Here is an 11,908-nt window from a genome sequence, read left to right as displayed (position 1 = left end):
AAATGCAAGCACTGTTAATGCAATGCATTATTTTTTCAATTAGTGTTATTCAACGTGATTTTTTGTTTCAAAGACATATGGCATTATTTTTCTTCCATACATTTCACCTCACACACTGCTATTACATGATGCTCACAACCCACCCAGCTCTAATCAACGACATGCACTAGCATTTGCATAAATGGCTTGAGCCAGCAAACCCATAATTCTTTTAAATGTCCTCCTGTCGTAACATAATTTAGGAAGCCAAGAGTAAGCTGGTGAGGCAGACGGAAAAAACCAACTCTCTCCCTCCCCTGCCATTCAAAGTCAGTGACGACACAGCAGCCGATTGGTATTCTGTGCGTGTTCCCGTCAGAACCGTCCCTACAGACAAAACACCTTCAGCCCAGCCATGCCTACAGGCCCTCCGGAGGGGACGCAGTCACTGTGCTATTTACCCCCACTCTGACCTTTCACTGGGTACTTCGTCTCTGCTGCCTCCAGCTATGGGTACTGTGTGACCAACCTTTACCAACCCCTGGCTCAACGTCTGATCTGAAGATATTTCTCTAATGCCATGTTACTGCATGCTTATTTCCACCGCAGATGCCTCTCACGGTTCGCCTGTCGATATGCAAAGGAAGCGAGCAGGACTGATAGAGGAAGTGGTCCAGGGACGGCAAGCATCACACTTCCTTTTTAGAGGTTACTGTAGGTACGTTACGCAGTAGGGTTGTGCTGACAGACGATAGTATCATGTATCAACGATAGTCAAAGATATCGCCTGTGGCTGATGCCTTTGACGATAGATTATTATTATTATTATTATTATTATTATCATCAGGTTAGTAATACTATATAATTAATATTAGTGCTTATTTGTTTCATCATATTTCTTTTTCGGAAATATGATAATTACAATAACTTACAATGTTTCTATTAAATTGTCATGTTAAATACAAATTCAGTCATATTAAAAACATTATGCTATTTTAGCCTTACGCTGGAGTTGGTTAACTCTCCGGCAATTAAACTAAGTAAATAATTAAGTAAATTTGCACGATAATATCATGTATCGCGATCTCACATGCTGACTATAGGACGATATGACAATTGAGCATATCGCCCAACACTAGTACGCAGACCAAGCCAAAACCGACATATCAAATCAAACAAGCTAAGGTTTGCATTCGAATCCTCACACAGGCATAATGCATGAAACACAAACAGATCCGTCAAGACGTGTTGTTATTAATTCACCTTTACTGTTTTATTTGTTCATGTTTAAAATGCAAAACTCTCTCGCTTTTTCTTCACAGTCTCTTCTATAATCACATTTCCTGCAAACCAGAGGAAAAAAATATATTTTTCACGTGGAGACGTGATCAAAGCCAATGTGCTGAAAGAATGAGAGATAAGAGGAGGGACAAAAAGATTAAACAGAAAGCTGTTTTTGGAATAAATCTTGATAAAAAAAAAAATCCTGCTAATCACATTAATGCAAGGAAACATGGACAAACGATAACTCAAATCTAAAGCGAACAGAAAATACAAGGGTGCAGGCTGAAGGTGTTTTGTCTGTAGAACAGGCTCCTAATATCTGATCATCATTACTAACACAGGAAGTGCTGTCTTGGCAAACAGGAAGCAAGAGCTGGCAGAACAGGTCTCTGTGTGTGTGTGTGTGTGTGTGTGTGTGTGTGTGTGTGCGTGAATATTTGAATGTCAGTGTAGTTTTACTCTCAAACACACGGATCATCATTGTTTGCATGTGCATTTAATACCATGACTAGATTCAGTTCAGCTACAGAGATAAGCTGATGTGCTACAGAGATAAGATGATGTGTGAGTCACAGACTGAAGCTTAGTAACTAGCGAGTCCTTTCCCTTTACACACACACACACACACACACACACACACACAGGCAATTTCAGGCTCTCTGCGCCAGTGAGCAGTGAGAGGGGGTGTCTCTTTAAAGCTTGGTGGTCTGGTTGTTAAGAAATACTCATGTATGTGGTTAGTGTGCAACAAAACCACAAACAGCCTGTGCATCTATTCAGTTTCGTACTCAAGATAAAGAGCATAAAACATCAAATATGCCTCAGTATCACTCTCTCTCTCTCCTTTTCCTTCTCTCCTTGTTTCATTTTTTTTTTTTTTTCTAGACAAGACCAGACACGCTAGAAAAATACTGTCGGGATGGACGAACTCTCTCTGGCGAATAATGCAAATTTACAGATAAAAGTGCACGAAGATGAAACTACAGTGCAAGAGCAAGCGTGTTGTTGCGCGGCCGAGGTGGCTGTGTAGTTTGTCTGGTGTGAAAGCGGGAGTGTGTAGTAAAGCTGTCCTCCCTCTCTCTCGAAACACACACACACACACACACACACAGAGTTAAATAAGATCATCACAGAGGTGCTAGGTCACACAAGACAGCCGCTCGATCTCACTACTTCCTTCAAGACAGTAACCTTAATGTGATATTCTTCTTTGAAATTGAACCTCATAATAAGTGCATCAGAAGTTATGCAGCCCTGATGCATCCATTTCTTCAGAACTGATTACAGCAGTCATGCAAATCAAAATCAACATCTACAATCACAATTCAAATGTACATTTTGTACTTTCTTAAAGGGATATTTGACCAAAAATAAACATAATAATAATAAACAGTAGTCTTTGGTTTTCGTGTCTCATTATTGACATCAAACATGTCATGACTCGTCTTGATGCGCCTTTTTGGATGTATCATACTGCACAGCGCTAACTGGAATATTTAATTGACTCACACTTCATATTAGGTGTCTTTAACTACTTTGTACTTACGTCAAAAAGTACAGTATGTACAACACTGTAATTTAATTACTACAGTAATACCAGTAAATTATGCATAGTTACAAGCAAATAGCTTTACATAACCAAACCATAAACCTAACCCTACAGTAAGAACATGTTGTTATTTAATGTTACTTATTTGTGCAATTACACGGTAACAAGGACACGTTAAAATAAGGTGTAACCCAAAATATGTATTGTGTTCATGTTGCGTTGCAAAACCCTTTTGCTGCTATTGAGGTGGGATATGGTTAAGGTTAGGAACAGGTTTTGTGGTATGGTTAGGTTTAAGGATGGGTTAAGAGGTCAACGGTGTAAATTAAGTAATTACATGTAGGTTTTTTTTATATAAGCACAATATAAAAAACATATAGGCCTATGTACAAAATAAGTGCATTTTATCAAATGATTCATTTAAATGTTAGTACTCATTAGATGATTTTACAGTTTTTTTGGTTACACTTTATTTGAAGGTGTCCTTGTTACAGTGTAATTCTACATTTAATACTGAGTGATATTAATTAACTACATGTACTTGCTATATGGTTAGGGTTTGGTTTAGGGTTACTTGCAAGTAATTATGCATAATTATTGTTATTACAATAGTAAGTACTAGGGATGCACCGATACCACTTTTTCCAGTACTCGCCCGTCAGCGTGCTTTGTTTATCAGCTCGCGTACATCAGCTATACAGGCGTTATACAACGTTATATTCATTGCATACATATACTTCGTAGTAGACATCCTTAACTCCATTCTGCTGTCTGTTGTTCTGTTGTCGGTGTTTCTTTGTCTGAATATGGCACTTATCACATGCTGTGTGGTATCGGCGTTTGGTATCGGGGCATTTTAATGAGTACGAGTACAGCTCAGTATCGGGCCCAATACCAATACCAGTATCGGTTTCGGTGCATCCCTAGTAAGTACATGTAACATGTGAAACAAAGACACCTTAAAATAAAGTGTTATCGGTTTTTTTTTACAGTTAACTGCTACAGTTTTTTTAGTATTAAGTTTTGTATTTTGATGAAAATATCCATTAAATTTAATCAATATTTTGTCATGCCGAATTTAATTAATTTTAGTTTTTATTACTTACTAAAACAGCATTTTAGTCAACATAAGAAACATTTTAGCTAATAAGAAAGTGCAAAATAACACGAAATATGCAAACATTTTTATATATTTATTTAAACATGCATCATATATCTGTCTGTTTATCTCAAAGCTATCGTACATCTTCAGAGGACTTGGAATACATTGGATTAAGTCATATGGCCTACTTTATGAAAGTCTTATAATGTGTTTTTTTTTTTCATTTTCTGAGCTCATCAGCCCCTATCCCCATACATTTTCAATGTTCTTCAAAACATCTTTCGTATTCCACAGAAGCAAGAAAATCAAGAGGTTTGGAACTACATGAAAGTGAATAAATGATTACAAAATCATTTTTGGGAGAACTATCCCTCTAACTTTTTCATCAAGAGAGGAATTAATTTGTCATGGAAATCTCACGACGCATCTCGGCAGGTTTGCATAATGTCAAAAATAAATAAATAAATCTAGTAAATTGAGTTTGCGAGGCTGTTACATCCAGCCATATGGCACCATGCTCTGGCAGACCAAAAACATTAATCCCTGCCCTGAAAAATGGACAATGTGCATTAAAAAATTGGAGGTAAGAAACAGGGCACATGGCCTGCAATTTAAAAGCACATCAAACATGTGAATGCATCTTTTACATAAGCTATTACAGCTGTAATATCATAAGAGAAGGTACAAATGCAGAAAGCATGTGCTTTCGGTTTAGAAATGCTGCTTAGGAATTTAGTCACTTCACAGACCTTAGGTTTTTGAGATCTTTTAATCCGGCAGTACCTGTACGAGAAGGGCCATGCTTTGACACAGATATGACTTTGGCTATGTGAGAGATAAGGTATGAGAGAAAGAAAGCTGCCTCCTGCAGGCTGTGATGGTATTTTGGTTGTCTAGCAGTGTGTAGTGATGGTCCTTTAGCGTATATACACCTCTACTAAACAGACAGACAGAAAGAGAGACAGATTAAAGGTGCTCTCTGCCACTTTTTAATGTCACTTACAGCCATGATCTACAAGAGAGCGAGCTGGAAAGAGAGACTTAATATGCCTGCAGGCTTTTTGGCACTCGAGTCTCCGATTGCTTAGAGAGGGAATTCCTTCTGAAGACCAATAATGACACACATACATACACACATGCTGCTTCTTTGGGAATAAGGAAAGAGTGTGATGAGGCGAGGAGAAGGAGAGAGATACCGAGTTGTGTCTGTATGTGCATGAGGCTACTCGACAGAATATTCCCGGAGAGAAAAAGCCAAACAGTTGACGATGCATTCTCTCCACAACTAAACCATGGAAAGCAGCAGAGAAATATTAATATGCATGCTGTTGTGGGAGTAATAGAGGGAAAAACTCAATGCTATAATTATTAAATGAGGAAAAATTACTGTTTCTGCATGCAAATGAGCATGTTATGGATCTTCAACATATAAACACACATTAAAAAGAATTTAGAAAGGCCAAGCTGAATTAGTTTCTTCAAGCAAGTGTGACATCGGCATACATCAATTCTCCTCTGTTGGAAGACGCTTTTGACTCTCTGCATGAAGTCTGGTCTGGAGCTTATTCTGGTCAAGAACTGCCTACTTGCATAGGAAAAGGTCTGAGTGACAAGAAATCGACTAATGTTTTGTTTTTACACAACTTTTAGAAGAACGTTTATTTTGGACCACAAAACCAGTCTTAAGTCGCTGGGGTATATTTGTAGCAATAGCCAACAATACATTGTTTGGGTCAAAATTATAAATTTTTCTTTTATGCCAAAAATCATTAGGATATTAAGTAAAGATCATGTTCCATGAAGATATTTTGTAAATTTCCTACCGTAAATATATCAAAACTTAATTTTTGATTAGTAATATGCATTGTTAAGGACTTCTTTTGAACAACTTTAAAGGCGATTTTCTCCCTTTTTTTTTTTAGATTCCAGATTTTCAAATAGTTGTATCTCGGCCAAATATTGTCCTATCCTAAGAAACCATACATCAACGGAAAGCTTATTTATTCAGTTTGATGTATAAATCTCAATTTCAAAAAAATGGACCCTTATGTTTTGTGGTCCAGGGTCACATTTTATATTTTATCTAAAGCATAATGATCTGGCATGAAAAACTTAATTAATTAAAACAAGGACACAGCAGTGTTGACCTGTGTTGAAATGTGTGTAGAAGATTATTTCACAGACACAAGTCAGACATACAGTTTTGCTCACTGATTTCAATTTCATTGTTAAAACACTGAATATCTTTATTCAGATGTTCAAAGAACATGCGTAGCACCGGCCAATCAGATCAGAACTGGCGATTTCAGCCGGCTCTTGCTTCTTTCTTCTTTTTTTTTTTTTTTTGAGTGCAATATGCATCAGTGAACAGACTGTGGGCAGTCTGTTGGCATGTCATCTGAGGATCTTCTGATTGTAACAGAGAAGATACCATCCTGATAATAGATTTATTAAACCCCTGCCACAGAATAAGGTGTAACGCAGTTAAAATGTTCTTCACATATTCGGTTGAAATAACCGTTCATGGCAATTTGCAGGGAAATCCTGAAGCCGCAGTCATTTGCTTTCAGATGAATTTCATACGGCAGAGATGTTTCTGCTGCATGCGGCTAGGCTGATGCGTCCGTCTCACTTCATTCTCTTGGTGTGATGGGAGCAATCACCAGGTGACCCTGATAGTGATCTATGCATACTCTACACATCACACGGTGTTATATAGACGTACGTGAGCCGGCTGCTCCCTCTCTGCCTCTCTTCGTCTCACTCTCTATAAGCCGTAGGAGAATATACGCAGAGCAGTGTGTGTGCAAAAGCAAAGCATACCAAACAGTAACAGGAAAACCTAGGTAATATTATGAAGATGGCATCAGATCTCGCTCTCTTAAGCCCGTTTATTCCTGTAAAACATCCTCTTGGGCGTTGGGAAGAGAAATAGAGACAGAGATACCGAGGGAAAGGTGGACGTCAAGATCCAGTGACCGCAGTGCTAACGTGCTTCAACATGAGAGCCGTCTTTAATCACACGGTACCAAGGGAATGCGCAGCTTAAATGTGTTTGCATGGACACTATTGTCCTGTACATCAAGGGAATAGAGATTTTCCTTTCCTTCATATCTCGGCTGCTCTGGTTTCGTGAGCGCTCTGCTGGGGGATTCCTGCTAATTGCTTGCACATTCCCTTCTTCCTCTATTAAAGCCAGGCCACCATTCCCTCTTACAATCTACAGTACCGCCGCCACAAGAGAAGACCAAACCGGAAACAAAACACAAGCAAGAAAGAACAGAAAAAGGATACAGCTGTATCATACAAGGAATGTGAATTCTGAACGAAAACAGAAAGACCGTTTGACATTTGAAGGCCATGATGGTATCTAGTTTATGCCAAAGATGGTTTGTCATACAGCCTGGCACAACATCTGACCACGTGTATCTGCGTGTTTGTCTGCCGTATGCGTATCAGAGAAGTGGCATGTGTGCGAGGTTTCTCCCCTGGCACTCGGGCAGCATCGCAATCAAAGGTCGGAATTCATCAACACTGGCATCCTCCGACATCTTGAAGCAATCTAAGGTTTACTCCAGGGGTGGGCGGGGGGCGCGTCTGTTTGCCTGAGCGTGGGTGTTTGTGTGTGCGTGCAGATGCAAGAGGGGGTTCCTGACATTCGCTAACAGAAAGTGAGGATGGAGCGTTTGTAACTTTTCCCGCGAGCTATATTTAATCCATTACGGAGAAGCAGAGGCATGTCTATCTGGGATCAGACTTTTAGCGGAAGAGATGCCCAATTAATTAGGCTCAAGTAAACAACACACAGCACTTGGCAAATCGCGCACATATTTGGGCCTCTAAAAATATCCACATTACGGCCGTGCCTGTAAATCAGAAAAGGGTCAAGCTCTCCATCATGTGAACGTCTGCGAAGGCTGCTCCATTCGCGCCCACAGACGCCGCTCTTTGTATGAGAGAGGATGCCCATATGGCCGTTTTATAGCGTACCGTAAACAGAGGAGATAAACAGAGAAATGTGTGATTCTAATTTCCCTTGCAGACTGTAATGTACAGTGGGTGGAAGATAAATGGGGAATAGAAAAGTCAGAGATGCCTAACCGCATTACCAACCTCTCTGGGACCTGGCGGATGACTGTACACGCACATACACAGATAAATAAAGGGACGCACAGCCACGCAAAGTCAATCGGCCCTCCAGAAAATGACATCTATTCATATCCCACCATCTGCAGCGCAAATAGGACGCTCAATACGTAAACACGATGGGAAATCGTAAATAAAGGAATCTGGGGACAAAATGTCCACCTTTCATGTGTGTGTAATGAGAGGTGGGTGAGCAATCACGATGCTCGTTAGACAGAAAGACAGTCGTAAAAAGACAGAGGACATTGCTTATTACATTAGTCTCGTCGTTAATTTTATTCTTTCATCCATCCATTCGAGCAACTTCAATCCCGTTGCAGCGATTGCTCACCTATGTAAAAGTTCTCAGCCGGCCACAGCACGCCGATGGCCCGTGACCTGTTCCAATGACATTGAGATTCTGTGGAAATTATGGTATTGACAGAGTGCCACAATGATTATCCACAAGCCGAGACGGGCACAAAGTAAGTGTCAATTACAACAGCCTGATCAAATGCACACTTGATGCTGTGTGTCACACACACATGGAGAAACACACACGTAATCATGCGAGGAGAGAAAATTGAGACATCAACTGATTTGAAGTTCAACCCTCAGGCGAAGGATGCAAACCACAGTCTCAATATGTATGTGTTTGTGCGTGTGTGCATCGGTGGGAAGACAGGCACAAGATTTAGTGTCTTCCCACTTCTATTACCTACTGTGTTTACACTGAGGCTTTGAGCGAAGGGAAAGGACAGAAAGAGAGCGATGTGCTGTACGACGGCGCATGTGTGTTGCATGTGGTATTAGACTGACTTCTCACAATGAGACGTATTGAACAGCAACATTGCGTACAAATAAGACCTACTCTCCCAGAAGACTACCAACTACACACACCCGCTCGTTTTCACGTGCACACACACACGAGTGCCGCCTGATCAGGCATATAGGTTTTTTTTCTAGCGCTACCCTACAGGTACTTGATTTTGATCAGTATTTTGCATCAGTCTCTTTTCTCACGTCTCCCTCTCCCTCATTTGTATTTGCGTGCGCGTGCTTTTGCAATGTGTGCGGGTATCTGAAAGTGTGTGATGTAATTTTTCTTTTTTTCTGTTTACTCGACTAAGATTAACAGCGTAAAAGCATTTACGCCGCATTCCAGAAAACCAGCCCCGAAAAATCCCGTCTGCATTCCAGCATAACGCACCCCAAAAAACACCAGCAGCAGCAGTGGCGGCGGCAGTGGCAGTGTGTGAGAAAAACAATCCACAGACCTGCAGGATTCAACAGAGAGAAAACTTACAACAACACACAAACACGCATGCACCCTCTCCGCTGCACATGTTTAGCACACAGTCTCAAATTTCAGGGAACCCTCGGATGCTCAGTCGTGACGGCGCAGGAGCATGTGCATATGTGTGTGTGTGTGTGTGTGTGTGTATATGTGTGAGAGTGCATGTGGATCTTACCGGATGGCACAAAATGAAGAACTTTGTTTGCTTCCATCATTCCCTTCTCAACCCATAATCATCCTGTAGTCCTGACACTAATGAGGGCAAGATCACCTCTGCTCTGGTCTCCTCTCTCTCCCCTCCTCTCTTCACTTCTACCTCTCTCTCTCTCTCTCTCTCTCTCTCTGCATCTATCTTTCTTTCTCTCTCTCTCATTCCTCAGACATATTTAGTGAGTCAGCCTTGCCCTGCCTCCTTTGAGCTGTGACTCTGGGTCCTAAAGCCTACATTTCCTGCGTTTCTCCGTTTGATGTACTTCTGATGAGATGTATTTCTCCTTTGCGTACTTGATGCTTGTGGGCATAAATCGTCACGACAAACCACCTGGCATATAGCATTACTTTTGTGTGAGAGAGAAGTGAGTCTGTGTCAGAGTAGTCAATAAAATGTGTATTCTGATAAATGTTTTGCAATGTGCGACATGTGGTGTGACTGTAAGTTTACATACTGATGTCACTGTAATGTCCTTTGTTTCTTTCACAATAAGGAATAATGTAATTCTTGCATCTAGAAAAAAATCAAGTCATGATAGAAATACACACCCTGTTGTGAGGTGTGGTGCTTTTGGATTGTTTGATGCTATTATTTTTGGTGTGGTGCTTCTGGATTATTTGATGCTGTTATTTTTGGAGAAGACATGTTGAAACAACGTTTCAGAGAGATTTACTGCAAAGATGGCTGCTGAAATTGGGTACATTAGCTGAAACACGTTGCAAGCATCCTGCTTTTTTAGTCAGCTGTAAATGAGAATCAACACAGTTTAGCACCGTCATCACAGTAAAAAGGCGGTTATATGGTTAAATAAATGCAAGAGAGAAAAGACCAATTAAAACAGATGTAAAAAAGTACTCAATATGCCAATGGCACAATGACATTACTGTAGTCACTTAGAATTTGAATGGCAAATATTCTATCAAATTAAGCCAATGGAAGACTTTTAAAAATGTAAAACTTTAATTTTAAATTATAAAGATTACAAACACAAAAATATATTTAGTACACTTAAAGGAACAGTTCATCCAATTTTTTAATCATTTACAAATCAAAACCTGTATGACTTTCTTTCTGCTGTGGAACATAAAAGAAGATATTTTGAGAAACATGTTTTTATGTCCACACAATGGAAGTAAATGGTAAACAATATCAAAATATATCATTTTATGTTCCACAGAAGACAGAAAGAAATGCATACAGTTTTGGAACTTGATGGTGAGTAAATGTTGACAGAATTTGTCATTTTTGAATGAATTATCCCTTAAATGCTAAAATTATCTACAAAAATATCCACACGTTTGAACAGAAGCTGAATAAATATCAGAAGACAAAGAATAAAATGAAGATGACGATGAAGAAAAAACAAAAGCAACAAAAGACAAAAATAAACAGGATGACCACAAAGCAAAAAGTCGAACAAAATAAGTAGAAGACGAAGATGACGACAAAGGAGATGTAGAGAAAGAAGACATTGAAGCAGATACAGTATGCTAGCAGCAACAGCAGAACATGATGACTAGGCAGTATTAGTAGATGAAAAAGATGAAGACAATGGTGGTGAAGAAGAAGAAGAAGAAGAAAAAGGTGAAAAAGAAGAACAGAATGTTTGAGGAATTTCCAGCAAGCACTGTAATGACTCATCATTCCAAGGCTGTTTGTTTTATTTCTCTGTTGAGTGGAGTGGGGGGTATGGGCGGATCTGTTTTTTATTTCGGCCCTCACAATAAGTCTTATAAAAAGTGTAGAACCCCTCTCTCCTCCCTCTATTTTGTTGCCATCAAAGGCTCTTTCCACAAATCACACCTGCTGGCAGTGTGTAAAAGAGTTTGTAGAGGCGTGTGTGTACGTATATGTGTGTGTGGTGGGCTGTAATGTTCACACAGCTCTTTTGTAAACCCTAGACCAGTGGTCTCCAACCTTTTTAGGCCCAAGATCCCTGACCTCGGCCTTTATGAAAGACAAGATCTACCTATTGAAGAATTGATAGAAAAAGACATCCCAGATTGTACTTCAAATTTGAGGCCTTTTACTTAGTATTTTAATTAGTGATGCGCCGATCATAGCTGATTCAGAATTCAGATTGTCTTTTCTTTCTTTCTTTTTTTTTTTTAACTATCAAATTGGATTCTGATACTGATACTGATTTTTAAGCAAATTTATTTATTGGCTATTTGCTTTATAACAAACAAACTTGCTTTAAACAAAAATATCTAGCCATTTGAAATTAGAGGCAACCACTGCATTTTAATCACGATCTGCACGGGCAGTTGTTTGTGATTTGATTTAGATTAATTTCAGGATTTAAAACAAAAAAAGAATGGTCTGACTTTAGGTGTTATTTATTTATTTGCTACATAAAAC

At 39.5% G+C, this 11,908-nt stretch overlaps 1 protein-coding gene across 1 annotated transcript in view; it reads left to right on the top strand.

Moving 5' to 3' along the window:
* Positions 1–11,098: 11,098 nt before the first annotated feature.
* The window catches only part of LOC107666377 (kyphoscoliosis peptidase-like), a 13,691-nt gene continuing 12,881 nt past the window's right edge, over positions 11,099–11,908 (top strand). Inside the window, 1 exon segment of the mRNA XM_016457635.1 lies at positions 11,099–11,176. Within this exon segment, the coding sequence (XP_016313121.1) occupies positions 11,099–11,176 (78 nt within the window).

The sequence above is a fragment of the Sinocyclocheilus anshuiensis genome, unplaced genomic scaffold (genome assembly GCF_001515605.1).
Source record: "Sinocyclocheilus anshuiensis isolate Anshui unplaced genomic scaffold, SAMN03320099.WGS_v1.1 scaffold63, whole genome shotgun sequence".
Lineage (NCBI taxonomy): Eukaryota > Metazoa > Chordata > Actinopteri > Cypriniformes > Cyprinidae > Sinocyclocheilus > Sinocyclocheilus anshuiensis.
Note: the sequence above shows the minus strand (reverse complement) of the source record. Positions and strands in the feature narration are given on the sequence as shown.